An 18,184-nucleotide genomic window follows, 5' to 3' on the forward strand; every position below is an offset into this window, starting at 1 on the left:
GCCCGCTAGAGACTTTTGCCGGCGTTCCCCTGCCTGGGGTGCGCCGTAGACCATTGCCCGCGGTCCCCTGTCACAAGGGGCCCGCTAGAGACTTTTGCCGGCGTTCCCCCTGCCTGGGGCGCGCCGTGAACCACGGCCGCGGTCCCCTACCACTCGGGGCCCGCTAGAGACTTTTGCCGGCGTTCCCCCCTGCCTGGGGCGCGCCGTGAACCACTGCCCGCTAGAGACTTTTGCCGGCGTTCCCCCCTGCCTGGGGCGCGCCGTGAACCACTGCCCGCTAGAGACTTTTGCCGGCGTTCCCCCCTGCCGTGAACCACTGCCCGCGGTCCCCTGCCACAAGGGGCCCGCTAGAGACTTTTTGCCGGCGTTCCCCCTGCCTGGGGCGCGCCGTGAACCACTGCCCGCGGTCCCCTGCCACAAAGGGGCCCGTTAGAGACCTTTGCCGGCGTTCCCCCTGCCTGGGGCGCGCCGTGAACCACTACCCGCGGCCCCCCGCACAAGGGGCCCGCCAGAGACTTCTCCCGGCCTCCCCGGCCTGAGGGCGCTCTGTGGACAATTGCTGGCCTGCCCGTCTTAGAAGGGCGTGGGCCGGGCTCCTCGCCCCGCCCCCTCCGCAACCGGAGGTAGCGACGGCCGCCCAGCTTACACCACATTAACTCCTGGTTTGTACCCATTGTAGTCAACAGTAACACCAGTGTCAATTGGCCTAATTTGTTCAAATACATCATATTTTAAAAGAAAAAGTAAACCAGTTAATAATATACAGGACACTTATTTATGTCTGTATGTCTCTTACTGAGTCTATAGGTATGTCTACATAGCAGCTGGGAGGTGTCATTTCCAGCACATGTAGACAATCACACTGTAGCTCTGCTCAAGTTAGCACCTAAAACAGCAGTGTGGCTGCAGTGGCCGCCTGAATTCAATGCTGTCCAGCCCCCTGGGTACCTACTCCAGCAGCTAGCCAGAACTGCTGCTAATTCCGCGATGGCCATGTGTCTATTTTAGGCACTAGCTCACTATTTTTAGGTGCTATTTTTAGGCACTAGTGCTTGTACGTTTACCTGTGCTAAGAATTACACCTTCTAGCTGCAGGGTATCTCTTCATTGGAGCTGGAAAGTATAAATGGAACTAGGGTGCTAAAAATAGATATGCAGGCACAGCAGCACAAGCAGCAGGTGGGGCAAGCGGCCCTGAGTAGGTACTTATGAGATCATACTGGGTTGGCTAGCCCCTTATGCTGCTTGCACCACTGTGGCTACACTTCTGTTTTTACCATGCTAGTATGGATATGTCACCTGGAGCTAGAATTTACAAATTCCAGCTCTTCTGTAGACATACCGTATAAGTCCTTGGGGAAATAGACATAAAATTTTCAAAAGTACCTCAGTGACATAGAAACCTCAGTCCTATTGAAAGTCAAATGCATAAAGCATCTAGTAAGTATATACTTATTTGGTTTGTCAAATAACTCCTGCCTGTAATGTCTGGTTGCAGATGATATCTTTGCATCCTGTTTCAATATCCCTTTACAGAGTTAATCTGGGACAAAGTTATCATCAGTTTTAAAATAGTTTTAAATACATTAATAATCTTTCAGAAGCTTTGCCTGAACATGAATATTTATATCAGGCAGCATCCATATAAACTGTCAATCTCTGTTATTAAAACAAGCTTTTGGGCATGGGAAGGATGCTATCCCAATTCATATAGCTCAATGGACTCATTCCATTTTGAGTTTTGAATTGAAGAGATGTTGTTTTCTGTAACATCTCAAATCATATGCAATTTAGACTCCTTTTCAATGTTTCATTTAGTATCAGTATTTTGTTTATACGGTACAGTATTTGATCCTCCCTGCTTCTTCATACATTGAATGTTTTCTTAGTTCAATATTTATCTTGTGTTTGCTTGCTAGCTTAATAACCTAAACTGGAGCTTTCTTCCTCTATCTGGAGACTGTTCAAACCCTGCTCACTTTCTCTTCCCTGGAAGAGAAAAAGAAGACTCTCTTCTACCAGCAGGCAGGTAAGTGGCTTGTTTTGGAGGCTTCAGAGCAGCCTAGAAAAGGGTGGGAGCTGCAGAGAACAGCTTTGCCCAGTCTCAAAGCAGTGTTTTCTGCTCCTCAATGCACCTTTCAGCCCTTCTTCCTATGCCAGAAATATGGATTACATACATATATTACCTTACGAATATCTGTACCCACAGTATTTTGGCAATGGGCAGCAGCTCTGCCACCAGACTTAGGAATGTGAAGGGTTATGAACAACATCCTCAGTTAGGTGCCCTACAATAAGTCTCAGTGGTTGAGTTAAAATTGTTTTAGTCGTCTCCTCTCATTCTGTAAATTAAATGTTGAGGGAGGTTGCTCTGAACACCTAGCTGTCTGTATCTTCATGAAGCATAACATCACTCCACTTCAGTGGCCATCAGCATCTCTAATAGAACTTGGCACATTCCAAGTAATTCTGAGGAAGCTGACACCTCCTGGACTCACTTCTTTTCAATCTGTTTTATTTTTTTGTCTGTCTGTCTATCTTACTTATACAGCACCAAAATCAGTAATCTATTGGTGAAGCCTGTCTCTTGAGTTTGTCATTTGACGCCTATGACAAATGGAACTTCCCTGACTTTATTTTCTCTTTGGAGTTTGATATTCTCTTGTCAGAGTTCGTCAGTTCAGTGTGTTGACTAATGAGCTCTTTGCATGCAGGTCTCAGTACTTCCTCAAAATAGCATATCTGATGCATGCAGCTTTGGAGACTTTTCTGGTGCTTAGAGGTCAATAGAGTTTGGACCGCTTGGTGCACCTTCCATGCTCAATAGCTTGCCAGCTTAATCAGACTTCTCCGTGAAGGGATCAGGACCTCTTTAGTTCATGGAGAGCGAGGCACATTCTTGGTACAAGATAAGACTCTCTCTTGATTCATAGAGACCTCAGTCTCCCAGTATACAGTATTAAGAGTTGCAGAAGACATCTTCTTACCTTACTGCATAGTATAGTATGACTGGCACATAGAACTTAGGTGCTTCTTTGAGTGGCTCTTCAGTGCTTCCTTGGCACTTTGACTGGACTGTCAATTCATGGAGAGAGTGCCTTCTAGGCTTATGGAACAGCCCACTGGTACTTCGCAGCAGATCACTGCATTGGACACTGGTGCCCTTTTAATACATGGAATGTTTGTTACACATCTTCTGATCTTCTAAAGTCAGTCCTCTTGAGAGAGCTTGGCACATGGCCATTCCATGTGTCCCAATTCTTATAGCACAAGGGTTCCATACAGTTTGATCAAATTCAGCATGATATAGGTGTCTCTTTTCTCTGTACAAACAAATGAGTCTTACTCTTACTCTATACCAGGGGTCTCAAACTCAATTTACCTTAGAGCCAGTGCCAGTCCTCAAATCCTCCCAGCGGGCCAATAATGTCACTGAAGATGGTGTTCAGAAAAGAAAACATTTATATTGTATTTTTATTTCGAATTTCTTAGAAATAATAAAACTGTCATGCAACTTTATAAAAAATTTTGCCTGCCAGAGAGTTTTTAGTGTTTGCCAGACACCTGGCAACGCTTCAGTTCTGTCAGTTTGTTGATGTTTGGCCTCAGCAACTGAGCAGTTGAAACCTTCAGGATTGCAGCAAGGTGTGCATCAGATAGTTGTGTTTGGTATTTTGACTTGTTTATATTCACTGTGGGGAAAAAAGTGACGCTGCCTCCATGGCTGACTCTGCTCAGGGACCAGGGGGTTGAATGGGGGCAGGGGTCCTGGCAGGGACCAGGGGGCTGAATGGGGGCAGGGGTCCTGGGGAAGGAGGGGGGTTTGGACGGAGCAGCAGGGGGCAGTTAGGGTCAGGGGTTCCAGGGACGGTCAGGGTTTCCAGGGGCGGTCAGGGGACAGGGAGAAGGGGTGGTTGAATGGGGCAGGGATTCCGGGGGGCCATCAGGAATGAGAGGAGGGGTTGAATGAGGTGGCAGGGGGCAGTCAGGGGACAGGGAAGGGGGTGGATGGGGCAAGGGTCCTGGGGGCTGTCAAGGAACGCGGGGGGTTAGATAACTGACAATGCAGCTGCGGGAGAGCCTGTTCTGTGTACCTGTGTGGGAGAGCATGCTCTGCTGTACTGCTGGGGAACTGAGCCTGTACATGGAACTGCCTGGAGGCAGGGGCAGCGCTAGGTATTTTGCCGCCCCAAGCACGGCAGGCAGGCTGCCTTCGGCGGCTTGCCTGCGGGAGGTCCCTAGTCCCGCGGATTCGGCAGCAGCCTGCGGGAGGTCTGCCGCGGGACCAGCGGACCCTCCACAGGCATGCTGCCCTCACGGCGACCGACAGAGCACCCCCTGTGGCTTGCCACCCCAGGCATGCGCTTGGTGTGCTGGTGCCTGGAGCCGCCCCTGCCTGGAGGGGATTGGTCATGGGGACAGTCCCAGCCCTGTGACCGCACCCACTGGCAGCTGCCTCCATGGCTGAACTCCAAGGACTGGTAGCAGGAGTGGGGCTTTGTGGCCCCCAAGCAGAGACATGGATGATCTCTGTCCACCAAGATGAACCCTGGATCTGCTGAGTCAGCCCTTAGCCTATAGCAGTGGTTCTCAAACTTTTGTACTGGTGACCCCGTTCACATAGCAAGCCCCCCCTTATAAATGTGACCCCCCTTATAAATTAAAAACACTTTTTAATATATTTAACACCATTATAAATGCTGGATGCAAAGTGGGGTTTGGGGTGGAGGCTAACAGATCACAACCCCCCATGTAGTAACCTCATGACCCCCTGAGGGGTCCTGACCCCCAGTTTGAGAACTGCTGGCCTATAGCACCAGCTGGGCTCTGCTCATTGTGTACTGGCCACATGGGCTGGAACCTTGGGCCACAGCTTTTATATAGCACCTTTTTTTATTTACCTTCTTGCTTTTACGAGGCAGTGTGATCCTGCGGGGCGGAGGGGGGCAGGAAAAGGGCTGAGGGCCCACCTTTGTCACTGCCATGGCAGTGCCATCCTTTAGCAGCACCCTCCCCTGTCCCTCCCAGCCTGGGGCCCAGCAGAGACTGCTAAGTTTATGTAGTGGAAGGAGTTCCCCTGATGGAGCCCTTCCTCCCATAGGCAGTGGAAGCCCAGCTTTGCAGGGGGCTAGGAGAGTTCGGGAAAGATGCTGCTCTCCAGACCTTGTTTCTGCTCTTAACCCCACATCCCCTCCCAGTTGGGAACTAGTGCCATCCCCAGAGCCTGTGTTCTGGGTACTCAGTCATTCTGCATCTTGCTTTTTCCAGTCTCAGCTCTCTTTGACTGCCGCAGAGATGCCCCACTGAGGGCATCACTGAGTTGCACTGTGCTTGGTGCTGTCTGCAGTCTGGACTTCTTGATAGGTTGATTTAGTTTTGAAGGTGTTTTTTAAAATGTTTTCAAGCTGCCTCCCTCTCCCACAACACGCAGTGCCAGGGAAGAGAGGTGAGGGAAGGGAAGGGCTGGGCCCTTCCTGCTGCCTCAAGATGTTTAAAAAAGCCTTTTGAGCCTTTATTTTTTGTCTACATTTGTTACCTTTAGAAACAGTCTGCTCTCCCCTGTTCTTACTGGAGGTCTCCTTGGAGGAGCAGAGAGTTGGGTGGGGAGGGGGGTATGGCTTCTGCCTCCTGATGAGGGAGGGCATGCTGGGGCCTTGCACAGACCTCTTCCACCTTGAGTGTCTGGCAAAGCCTTGGGTTCTGCACCAATCCCTTCCTATCCAAAAGGCTGTGGCTCTTGCTCTCTATGTCACAATTCTGCTAGACCCCAAGCCCTTCAGAATCCTCCAGCTCAGGATGGCTATCCTGTTGCACCACTGTGGCTCCGTTTCTATTTTTAGCACACTAGCTTGATCAGCGCTAGCACGAGTATGTCTACATGAGCCAGAAATTACACTTCCCTTTTCCAGTGTAAACATACCCCAAATCATAGGGATACTTCCTTTCGTCCACCCTCTGTATATATGGGGAGGGGAATTATTGACCTTGTGCATATGTAATGGTGTTTGGTGTTTGTAAGACAAGGTATAATAATCACATTTCCAAATTGCAATGAACTGTGGAAAAGTTCCTGTTTGGTGTGAGAGATGTTACTTATACCTAGATCAGGGGTCGGCAACCTTTCAGAAGTGGTGTGCCGAGTCTTCATTTATTCACTCTGATTTAAGGTTTTGCGTGCCAGTAATACATTTTAACATTTTTAGAAGGTCTCTTTCTATAAGTCTATAATATATAACTAAACTATTGTTGTATGCAGGGGCGGCTCTAAGAATCTGGCCGCCCCAAGCAGGGCAGCACGTCACAGGGGGCACGCTGCCGGGCGCCGGTCCCGCGGCTGAGCGGGACCGGGGCCGCTGGTCCATGGCTCCGGTGGAGCATCCGCAGTCATGCCTGCGGAAGGTCCGCCGGAGCCGTGGGACCAACGGATCCTCCGCAGTCATGCCTGTGGGAGGTCCGCTGTCCCGCGGCTCCGGTGGACCTCCCGCAGGCATGACTGCGGAAGGTCCGCCGGAGCCGCCTGCCGCCCTGCTGGCAAAATGCCGCCCCATGCGCGCGCTTGGCGCGCTGGGGTCTAGAGCCGGCCCTGGTTGTATGTAAAGTAAATAAGATTTTTAAAACGTTTAAGAAGCTTCATTTAAAATTAAATTAAAATGCAGAGCCCCCCGGACCAGTGGCCAGGATCCAGGTAGTGTGAGTGCCACTGAAAATCAGCTTGCGTGCCGCCTTCTGCACATGTGCCATAGGTTGCCTACCCCTGACCTAGATGCACTCCCCTTCCCCACCCCCAGCCCTATGCATGCTGGCTTGGGAATATCACTGCTGTAATATCAGCTTTTAAGACACTTTTCACATGCACCACTTCTAGTATTACGATAAGTTAAAACAAGCTACAGTACATTGGGACATTAATACTCTATTACAGTGTTTGCATTAGCATATTAAAAGCAATAACACTTAACAGACCAGTATATCCAGGACATTACTAGCACACTTTTCCCGCACCGATACATAGTAGTTGCACTGTCATCTACCATAGCTACTTATGTTGCAGCTTTTTTTGTTAAAACTAAATTGAGAAGAAAGACTACTGGTTTGATACAAGATACAACTTGTTTAATGGTTACTTTATTGCTAAAGGGTGTAGTGGGATGTAGGCTTGGAGGGAAGAAGGTTTCTGTGATATAGGCAAGATCAGGTGTTTTATCCAAAACCAGAATATGAATGGTGCTGGTCTCCTTGGTGGCTGGCTGACCTTGAATTATTGTCAAAAGTTAGAGGGTGTACTCGTCTCCTTCATCACATTTTGGTTGAGGATTCCATTGATAAAGAGATTGGCCTCAAATACCTGGTTGTAGGACTCTTTCATGGTGTAATTTTCATCTTGGGTGGCCCGGTCCTAATTATATTAACGCACGTACTTTAGTCTTTGTAATTATCTGTTATAACTCTGTCGCTTTTTATGAAGGCAGGAGTAAAATAAAAGTAGCTGCAATGGTTAACTAAAACTGAAAATTTACATAATTTAAATCAGACTCCTAATCTTAATTTTTGCTTAATAAATAAATCCATAAGAAAACTCTGTTGGGAAACTGCTACAGTTTACTTAGAAAGTTCACTTCTCCTATATAGGCAGCAAAAAGTCCTGTGGCACCTTATAGCCTAACAGACGTTTTGGAGCATGAGCTTTCGTGGGTGAATACCCACTTTGTCGGATGCAAGTGGGTATTCACCCACGAAAGCTCATGCTCCAAAACGTCTGTTAGTCTATAAGGTGCCACAGGACTCTTTGCTGCTTTTACAGATCCAGACTAACATGGCTACCCCTCTGATACTCTTCTCCTATATAGGTCATAAGGATCCTATCTGTCAATACTGGCTGTTCTTTCTTTCTTTGATCTGCAGAGTGACTGATGCTTTTCAGATATCAGTTGTGGGTACAGGAGGGTTTCATTGCATCTTCTTTCTTGGCCCCAGCTACTGTTCTCCCTTCTTGTTGCATTGATAGTGGGTGGGTGTGTCTCGCCTTTTTTTTTTTAAATCATATATGCTAGGGACAGTCTTGTCCTCTTCTCTTCTCCTGATATCAGTGTAGATGCAGGCAGTGCAAAATGTACTACAGTCATACAGTATCTCAAATGCAAAGCTGCATTTCTCTGATCTGAGGTTTGAAGAACAATGTGGAACTAGTTATTTTACGGGATGTCTAGATTTCATTCCTGTGGTAACAGAACTGGTGATAGGAAAGCAGGAAGAGGTTTGTTTTTTGTTGTTGGTGGTGGTGATGGTGTGTGCGTGTGTGTGTGTACAGCTTAAATTGGTTAAAAACCCTAACTTTCAGTACTCGGTGTTTCAAAAATGTTAGACTGCCAACCTGTGTCATAGAGATGTCTTTTGTTTAACCCCCAGCCCCGCCATGAATAAAGCTACTTTAAGGGAAATTACTGCTTTGTCCAACCCTGAAGAGCTATGAGATCTTTGCTCACCAATTCTCATAAAACTTGTATTTGTCATGCGTTTTTGGTGGCTTTGGTATTATGATCTTTTATAAATAAAGTGCATTTCATTGATTTTAAAATAAAATTAGTAACTGGAAAAAATGGCCAGTATTTTTTTTTAAACCTGTGACAATTAATTATAAACTACTGTATTCTGTCATTTACTTTCAGGAATCTAAAGTATATCTAAGTAAAATCTAAAGTTCTCCTGTGACATGCTGGCTGTGCAAACCCTTCCGTGGCTGGATCATTCTTGTGTTTTTATTTTAAGTACAAATAAATATGTATAACAAATTTAAAAGTATGTAATTAGTAATTTGATATGTCGGGTGGCGCATTTTTTTTATGTGTTCGCTCCCCCTGATGTTAGAACCTTGCTATGCCACTGGGCTACACGTTGCAGTTCAGTTCACCCATACCTTCCCACCCTCCGTCCCAGCTGGGCCCAGGAGACTTGGAGCAGTCCCATCTCCTAGGGCAGGAGATGGTGCGTCTGATGCACCTGGGGGCAGTCGAAAGAGTACCAGTAGAACTCCAGGGCAGAGGCTTCTACTCCAAATATTTTCTGATCCCCAAGGCGAAGGGCAGTCTCAGGCCCATCCTGGACCTGCAGGCCCTCAAAAGGTTTCTGGACTGCTCCAAGTTCCACATGGTGTCCCTAGCCTCTATTATTCCCACTCTGGACCCGGGGGATTGGTATGCAGCCCTGGACCTCCAGGACGCGTTTTTCCACGTCCATATATTTGAGGAGCACAGATGTTTCCTCCGATTCCTGGTGGGGTTGGACCACTACCAGTTTACGGTCCTCCCGTTTGGGCTGTCCACAGTGCCGAAGGTGTTTGCCAAATGTATGGTGGTGGTGGCGGCCTATCTCCGACGGGAAGGTGTGCAGATCTTCCCATACCTGGACAATTGGCTTCTCAAGGGCAACTCTTGGTTCCAGGTACAGGCCCATGTGGAACTGCTCCTGTCCACATGTGCAGATCTCGGCCTAGTGGTAAACGAAAACAAATCAATGTTAGTTCCAGTGCAGTGCATAGAATTCATAGGGGCACTGCTGGACTCCCTAAGGGCCACAGCCTCTCTCCCTCTGGGCAGGTTCAAGACCCTCAAAGGTCTCATCGCCTCGGTCGCGGCTTTCCCAGTGACAACAGCAAGAGCGTGCCTTCAGATCCTGGGGCACATGGCGGCATGCACGTACGTGGTCTGCCATGTCAGGCTTCAAGTGAGGCCCCTCCAGCTCTGGCTAGCCTCCTAGTTCTCCCAGGCCCGGGATGGGCTAGACAAAGTCCTCACAGTACTGTCCCCAGTAGTTGCCTCCCTACAATGGTGGTCACACCCGAACAACATGCTGCAAGGGGTCCCCTTCTGGGAAGTGTCCCTGTCATTAGACCTGGTGTCCAATGCATTGGACTTGGGCTGGGGAGCCCACATAGGGAACATGCAAACCCAGAGAAGATGGTTGGTCTCAGATTTGTCCCTCCACATAAATGTCAGAGAGCTCAGGGCGATACTCTTGGCGTGCATAGTTTTCAGCATGCACCTTTGCGGGAAGCTGGTCAGAGTCCTCACGGACAACACTGCCGTGATGTACTATATCAACAGGCAAGTCAGGACTCGTTCCTCGGCCCTCTGCCTGGAAGCCCTGAGCCTATGGGAGTTCTGTATAGCCCAAGATATCTCCCTTCTAGCTTTTCACCTGCCCAGCGTCTGCAATGTGCAAGCCGATCACCTCAGCAGGATTTTCTCCCACCAGTACAAGTGCTCACTACACTCGGAGGTTGATCTCCAGCTCTTCCAAGACTGGGGAGTTCCCCATGTTGACCTCTTCACAACCTGCATTGTCCCCGGTCCTGCTCCGGGGGAGAATAGGGAGGGGGGCAATCTCAGACACCTTCCTCCTGCAGTGGTTGGGCCAGCTTTTCTACACCTTCCCGCCCTTTCCCCTCATCGGCAAGGTCCTGCAAAAAGTAAAAGCAGACATCTAGTGGCCCCTTAGTGGAGGTTACCGCTTCGCCTGGACCTCCTCTCCCAGGACGGGGGCCACCTCCTCCATCCCAGCATAGCAGTGCTCTACCTGACAGTGTGGTTGCTCAGTGGCTAGATGAGGAGGAGGGGAGATGTTCAGAGGAAGTCAGACGGGTCCTGCTGGAAAGCAGGAAGCTGTCTACACGAAGGACGTACCTGGCTAAGTGGTCCAGGTTCTCTAGGTGGGCGGCGGAGCGGGGAATCTCCCCATTGCCCACACCACTCCAGCTCGTCCTCGAGTACCTCCTGTCCCTTAGGACCCAAGGGCTGGCTCCCGCCTCTGTCAGGGTACATTTGGCGGCCATATCAACCTTCCAGCAGCTGGTGCAGGGTCAATCGGTCTTTTCCCGTGCTATGACCTTCCGCTTTCTGAGAGGTCTGGGCCCATCATTCCCATATGCTAGGCCCCCCATTCTGCAATGGGACCTAAATGTAGTGTGGTCCCATCTTATGGGACCTCCCTTCAAACCCTTGGCCACGTGTTCCTGATCTCACCTTTCATGGAAGGTAGCATTCCTGGTAGCAATCACATTGGCCCGACATGTCTCAGAGCTCAGGGCCTTGACCTCAGAACCTCCATATACGGTCTTCCATAAGGATAAGGTCCAGCTTTGCCCACATCCTGCATTCCTCCCGAAGGTGGTCTCCACCTTCCATATGGAACAGGACATTTTCCTTCCTGTACTCTGTCCCAAGCCCCATTCCTCCAATGAGGAATGCCGTCTTCACAAGCTCAATGTGCGTAGAGCTCTGACCTTCTATCTAGACCGGACCAAGCCGTTCTGGAAATCCGCACAACTGTTTGTTGCCTCGGCCGAGCGTATGAAGGGGCAACCAATTTCTACCCAGCGACTTTCTCGCTGGATCACCTCATGCATATGCATGGGTTGTGATCTGGCAGGGGTTCTCCCGCCACCTATTGTCAGGGCACACTCTACGAGGGCTCAAGCCTCATCTGCTGCTTATGTAGCCCACGTCCCTATCCAGGACGTTTGTAGGGCTGCCATGCAGTCCTCTGTCCACATGTTTTCTTCGCATTATGTGATCATCTCCCAGGCTAGGGATGACGCTGGGTTTGGGTAGGGTGGTACTGCATCCCGGAAACCCCTAAACTCCTACCCACCTCCATCAGATATAGCTTGGAGTCACCTACTGTGGAATACACATGAGCAATCACTCAAAGAAGAAAGGACAGTTACCTGTTCCATAACTGGCATTCTTCAAGATTTGTTGCTTAGGTGTATTCCACATCCCGCCCTCCTTCCCCTCTGTCAGAGTTGTCCAGCAAGAAGGAACCAAGGGTGGGAGGAGTGTGCAGCTCCCTTTATAGAGCAATATAGAGGCGCCACTGCAAGGGTCGCAGCGGTGCTCCCCCTGTACGGGTACTACTAAGGGAAAAACTTCTGACACCAGTGCACGTGGCAAGCACGCACACCTACTGTGGAATACAGCTGAGCAACATATCTCGAAGAACGCCAGTTATGGAACAGGTAACTGTCCTTTCCAGCATGACTGTGAACCACTGATAACTACTCTCTGGGAATGGTTTTCCAATCAGTTTTGCACCCACCTTATAGTAGCTCCATCTAGGTTGCATTTCCCTAGTTTGTTTATGTGAAGGTCATGTGAGACAATATTACCGCTTTTCACCACAAGATCAATGGGACATTGATATTCATCCATCCGATCACCAAATGTTTCCTTACGGGTATCAACAATGTTTACCCTGATGTGCACATACCTACTCCACCTTGGGATTTGAACTTAGATTTATGCTGCCTCACTAGACCACCATTCGAACCCTTAGCAACATGATCTCTGATGCATCTGTTGATGAAGGTGGCATTCTTAGTGGCTATCACATCAGCTTGCTGAGTGGGTGAGTTAGGGGCCCTCATGGCACGCCGACCTTACACCATCTTTTTCAAGGACAAGGTCACACTAAGACCCCACCCAAAATTTATACTTAAAGTATCTTCCTCCTTTCATATGAATCAACCAATCCATCTTCCCTCATTCTTCCCTAAACCTCATGGGAACACGCAGGACTCAGTATTACACACCCTAGATGTCAGGCATGCCCTAGCGTTCTACTTCAACAGAAGTAAGCTTTTCAGAAAATCTCTGAGGCTTTTTCATTTCCACTATGGAATGTTCTACAGGCTCCACTATCTCTACACAGAGACTATCTAAATGGGTCTCCAAGTGCATCCATCTCTGTTATCAACAAAGGAACTTGCAACCCCCATTGGAGATCAGAACCCACTCTACCAGATCCCTTTCAACTTCAGTAGCCTTTCTAAACTATGTACCAATCATGGACATATGTAGAATAGTCACTTGGGCTTCTTCACATACGTTTACAAAACATATGGAATTGACCAGAGTTCAAGACTGCATGCAGTGCTAGGTCTTACAGTGTTATCATTTACACAGGCAACTCTGAAGCCTCTTGCATCCAATGTGGAGCACTGCTCGACAGTGATCTGAAGTGAAGCACCCACAGGGATGCTCCTTGAAGAAGAAGAGAAGGTTACTCACCCTGTGCAGTAACTGCGGTTCTTTGAGATCGGTGTGCCTGTGGTGCTCCACTACCCACCATCCTTCCCTCTACTTCAGAGTTCAATTTCCAGACTCTATGGCAGAGAAAGAACTGAGGGGAGTCGGGTCATGCATACTAGATAGGTGCCAACAACAGTGCAAGACGGGGACAGTGCATGTGCAACCTGGATGGACACTGGTGCTAAAATTATCTGATCAAAGGTGCAGGAATGCATCAGCACCTGAAGTGGAGCACCCAAAGGGACACCCATCTCAAGAACCAGTTACTCCACAGGGTGAATAACCTTCTCTTTCTGAGAGTAAGTTGTTACCTTGCAAACCCCTCCTGTTCCCTTTCACTAGTCTGTGTTCTCTCTGGCCATGACTAAGCTTGTCTCCATCTAGGACTGCCTGTCTCTATGGTAACCGTGTTCAGTAACCATGTTCAAGAAGGCAGAGAGCATAGGAACATGAGACAGAGTCTTCCAAGGGGACTATTCATTCCCTGTAAGGCTTCAGAGCTAGGTGAGAGGAGTTGGGGACAGATCCTATCCTAGCTCCCCTATGGTAAAGAAAACTGGGTGGGGGTAGGACAACTTGGAAGTTGGGGGAACTGGTAGGTGAAAGTACTCAGAAGCGGGAAATTGAGTGTAAAGGTAAGTCTGGGAGGTGGACTCAAGTGTTTGGATTTTAGGCCTTGTTGTGGAAAATTGACCACACGATTGATTTTTGGAACAGATCAGCCTGAGGAACCTTTATTGATTACAAGCGCTGGGGGGTAACAGCTCAAAGTAACTGCCCCCCGTTTCAAGGAACACACAAGCTTTTTAAAGCTTAAAACCACAGACAAATTATGCATACTTCCATATTAATTACTTTATTTGGAATACATTGCAAAATCTGTACAGGCCAAAGGCAAAAACAAGCATCTCCCGCACTAGGCCCCTCCTGTTACTGTCTGTTCTTTTGCGGTCAGTGACCTTTCTAACACAACTGTTGCAGTTATATACTTCATAAGCCTGACTATTGCAAATTATGCTACTTGGGGACTTTTTCACTCTGCTCCCTCATGCCCTCTATACACACACAGCCATTGTTTTGCTTTGGGGGCTTTCCATACAAAAACAGGCTCGGTCAACTCTTTAGGCCTGTAAGCTTGACCAGAGTCCTAAGTCCCCTCACCCGTTAAATTTTCCTTTATAGCCCATTTACTCTTAAACCACTCCTGGTTTTTTCCTGATGTAAATATATTCTAATGTCTTAGAAAATATCTGTTTTCTCAGGCTTCTCTGTGAATAGCATATCCTAATTCATATATAGTAGCAAATTACAGGTATTTTATGTTTTGTTCACAGAAATGGTAGAATCAGAGAGTCACCATGAAACAAAACAAACATCTCAGGAACAGTCTGATTTCAGTGAGGTTCAAGAACCTGAACCTAAACTTGAATCAGGTTAGAATTGTTCAATAAATAATCTTTTCTCTTTTCTTGCATAAGAAAATATATGCCCCCTTTTTATTCCTCTCTTTAATATGTCCCTCTGTAAATATATATCATTTTATGAGGTGTTTTGTTTTGTCTATCAAAATGATATATGTTCTATGTGTGTAAGCAACTGCAGGGCTGGAAACATGGGAGTTCTGGGCTGCTGATGCCACCACATCACCACTGTAGGCTTAAGATGGACTCCTACAGGGTGTACCACTCAGCAGGACCTGAGTGGTGGCCCCTCACAGCCCACCGATTGACCAGTACCAGTACTTAAAACAGGAAGCCACGAAGGAGAGCTGTCTGAGCAATAGCACATACTGCCTGCCTACCTTTGTTCCAGACCCTGCTTGCAATAGACCCGTGACTCTGGCTTCTGACTCTGGTTTGTCCTCAACTTCAGTATTCGACTGCTGTCTGTAACCTGGTGTCCTACCCCAATTCCTTAGTAACCTGACCCTGCCTGCCTCCTGACGCCTGACTCTTGGTCTGTCCTCTGGTCTGTCTCAGACTTTGACCTACTGGTACCAGACTGGGCTTGTTTCCCGACTCCTATTCCGACCACTAGGTATGACCACCCACGTCCCAGTCATGACAGTTTGCTCAGACCATCTGGCCTCTCCCTCCCCTAAATCCATCCAACCCCTTTGCAGATGATAGAAGGGGTGGACTGCTCTCCAACCAGGGGCTCCGCGAGGCCCTGCGACCTGCAGGACTAACTCACCTATCTGCAAGCAGAGAACCTTGCACTAGTTTCTTTTTTGGGCCTAGTTTGGGGTTACTCTGTTTCTTGGTGCTGAGGGATGCCTGGGTCATTGTACTTCAAACGCTGTGACTCTTGCACTAGGACTAGGCAATGGCCATGAATGACCCACACTCAAGGTGCTTGTAGTGTTTACAGGAAGGTCATATTCAGGATCATTGTCATATCTGCAAAGACCTTAAGCATAAATCAAGGAAAGACAGGGAAGCCAGGCTAAAGTTTTTGCTCCTGGAAGCAGCCCTGAGACCACCATCAGAATCCGGCCATTCAGACTCTGCACCAAGTGTCTGGGCATCAGTTAGGAGTGCACCTCCTATGTTGCCCATGACCTGGCACCAATTGCTCTCTGCAGTGCCTCATAAGACCTCTAAGCAGACCACCAAGAGAGGAAGCTTGCTAGCACTGAATCCTCTAGGCATAGGTGTAAGACTGGATTGCAGTCAAAACCCTAGCATTCCTCTTCTCTGGCATCGCAGAAGCCAGCAATGTTTGCTCTGGCACTGAGGCAAGTACCATCAAGCCTGGGGCCTGAGGGAGTACCTTCCATATCTGCAGTATCGTACCATCCTGAGACCATCTTGGTACCAACCATGCCGTAGTCGCTTTCAGCAGTGAGAATCAGCTGTGCCTTTTGGTGCAGGTGTCTGTAGCAGTGCAGGAGACCATGCTCTCAGTACCAACAGACAGAGGGGAGCCATCAGCATCAAGTTAGCCCTCAGTACCACAACGTCCATTACCTCAGACTTCATGCCCAAGGGTACCATCCAAAGGGAAGCCTGCAATGTTGGCTGCACTATGTCCTTTTCCAACTTGGCATCAGCATCTGGCACTGTCAGGAGCAGCTCCCCCTTGGTCAGCAGTAGGAGATTCATCCTCTTCTGCATTGTAGATTGGCTCCTATGTTTCCCAGCCTCAGAGCTGGTCTCGCTACTCTCCAAGGCACTAGTAGCCTGCTAGGGACCCTCCAGCAGGAGTACCATCAAGTATGTGGCTAGAGGGTTACTGGGGCCCACTGGTCCCCTGGTCTTTTTGAACCCATGGGGTTTCCCTTACAGTTCTGGGTTGTACATGAGATATCCCTGCTTTTGTGTTTTTGGAGAGGCATGGGTAGTCTACTTGCCAGGCACTGCCTGTTCTTGAGCCTAGTACCAGGCCCAGTACAGAGCCACAAGAGGCAGTTCAGGAGGACTCCACTGGACAGCTAATGGAGGAGGAGCAGCCTCAGCCTGTGCTGACCTCTTCCTCCTCCTATCAGGCAGTCTCTGAAGGGGCTATTTCACCACTCCCACTTCCCCGATGATAGTATATTCTGGCCCTGTCCAGAAAATATTTCTGCCCACAGCAGACCTACCATTACTCTGCCCCTGCTCCTCATCAGGACTTGCAGAGAAAGAAGAGTAAGGTTTATAGACACAGACCACCTCCTCCTTTTGCCTCTGCATCAATGCCAGTTCCATCTAGACACCCACAGGGTGCTAAACAGGCATTTTGATAGGCACTAGAGGACACTATGCCAGTTTCCAGGATGCCAGTTTCCATCTTCCCCATATTCACAAGCCACCTTTCCCATTTCTTCAGTGCTTGGTCAGGAATTCCCTTAGACCATTGGGCATTAAGCACTATGGAAGTGAGATATACCCTCCAATTTGTTTCTGTGCCTCCATCTCCATCCCTCTTTAGGGACCATCTTCATGAGGAGCTTTTCCTCCAGGAGGTTCAGTCTCTCTCCTTTGGGTAGGAGCCATAGAGGAGGTTCTGCAGTGTCTCAGAGGAAAGGGATTCTATTCCCACTATTTCCTGATCCCAAAAGCATAGGGAAGTCTCAGGCCAATTTTAGATGTGCACTACTCAACAGATATCTAAAAGAGATAATGTTTCGCCTGCTCACCCTGGCTTCCATTACTCCCTTACTCTATCCTGGAGACTGGTATTCTGCCCTCAATTTAAAAGACACCTACTTTCATGTCCCGGTGCCCCTTGATAAATTGACTAATTTATCAAGATAACAGAAAGTATTTCAGGTTCATGGTGAAGCACTCTCATTGCCAGTTCACCATGCTGCCTTATGGCCTGTCAACAGCTCCTTGGGTTTTCACAAAACATATGTCAGTGATAGCTGCTTTCCTGAGAAGACTGGGAATACAAATCTACACTTACATGGATGACTGGTTGGTCAAAGGCTAGTCCAGAGCTTAGGTAGTCTCCAGAATACATCTCATCCAATCAACTTTCAAAGCTCTAGGTCTACTGATCAAAAGGAGTTTGAAGAACAGCTAGCCAAAAACTCAAAAGGTAATAACAAAATGTTTTTTAAGTATATCAGAAGCAGGAAGCTAAACAACCAGTGGGGCCCCTGGACAATCGAGATACAAAAGAAGACTTAAATATAATAAAGTCATTGTGGAGAAACTAAATGAATTCTTTGCTTCAGTCTTCACAGCTGAGGATGTTAGGGAGATTCCCAAACTTGAGCCATCCTTTGTAGGTATTGTCACAGATTGAAGTGTCACTAGAGGATGTTTTGCAATTAATTGATAAACTTAACAGTAACAAGTTACCGGGACCAGATGGCATTCACCCAAGAGTTCTGAAATAACTCAAATGTGAAATTGCGGAACTATTAACTATGGTTTGTATCGTGTCCTTTAAATCAGCTTCTGTACCCAGCGACTGAAAGATAGCTAATGTAATGTCAATATTTAAAAAGGAGTCTAGAGGTGATCCCGGCAATTACAAACTGGTAAGTCTAATGATAGTACCAGGCAAATTAGTTGAAACAATAGTAAAGAATAAAATTGTCAGACACATAGAAGATCATAAATTGTTGGGCAAAAGTCAACATGGTTTCTGTAAAGGGAAATCATGTC

At 48.1% G+C, this 18,184-nt stretch overlaps 1 protein-coding gene across 12 annotated transcripts in view; it reads left to right on the forward strand.

Annotated features, from left to right (window-relative positions):
- Window positions 1-18,184, forward strand: part of AK9 (adenylate kinase 9) — a 219,026-nt gene that overhangs the window by 112,598 nt on the left and 88,244 nt on the right. For 9 of the 12 annotated variants that reach the window (XR_005595877.1, XR_005595879.1, XR_005595878.1 and 6 more), the window contains one exon: window positions 14,420-14,518. The exons of 1 other annotated variant lie outside the window; for it this stretch is intronic. Coding sequence is in view for 8 of the 11 variants with exons in the window: in XM_039529143.1 (XP_039385077.1) it covers window positions 14,420-14,518 (99 nt within the window). In the remaining 3 variants the exon portion in view is untranslated. Of the gene's footprint in view, window positions 1-1,919; window positions 2,030-8,666; window positions 8,729-14,419; window positions 14,519-18,184 lie in introns of those variants that run through there. 2 more of the 12 variants (XM_039529149.1, XM_039529151.1) reach the window with 2 other exon arrangements.

This window comes from Mauremys reevesii, linkage group 3 (assembly GCF_016161935.1).
Source record: "Mauremys reevesii isolate NIE-2019 linkage group 3, ASM1616193v1, whole genome shotgun sequence".
In the NCBI taxonomy this organism is placed as follows: Eukaryota; Metazoa; Chordata; order Testudines; family Geoemydidae; genus Mauremys; species Mauremys reevesii.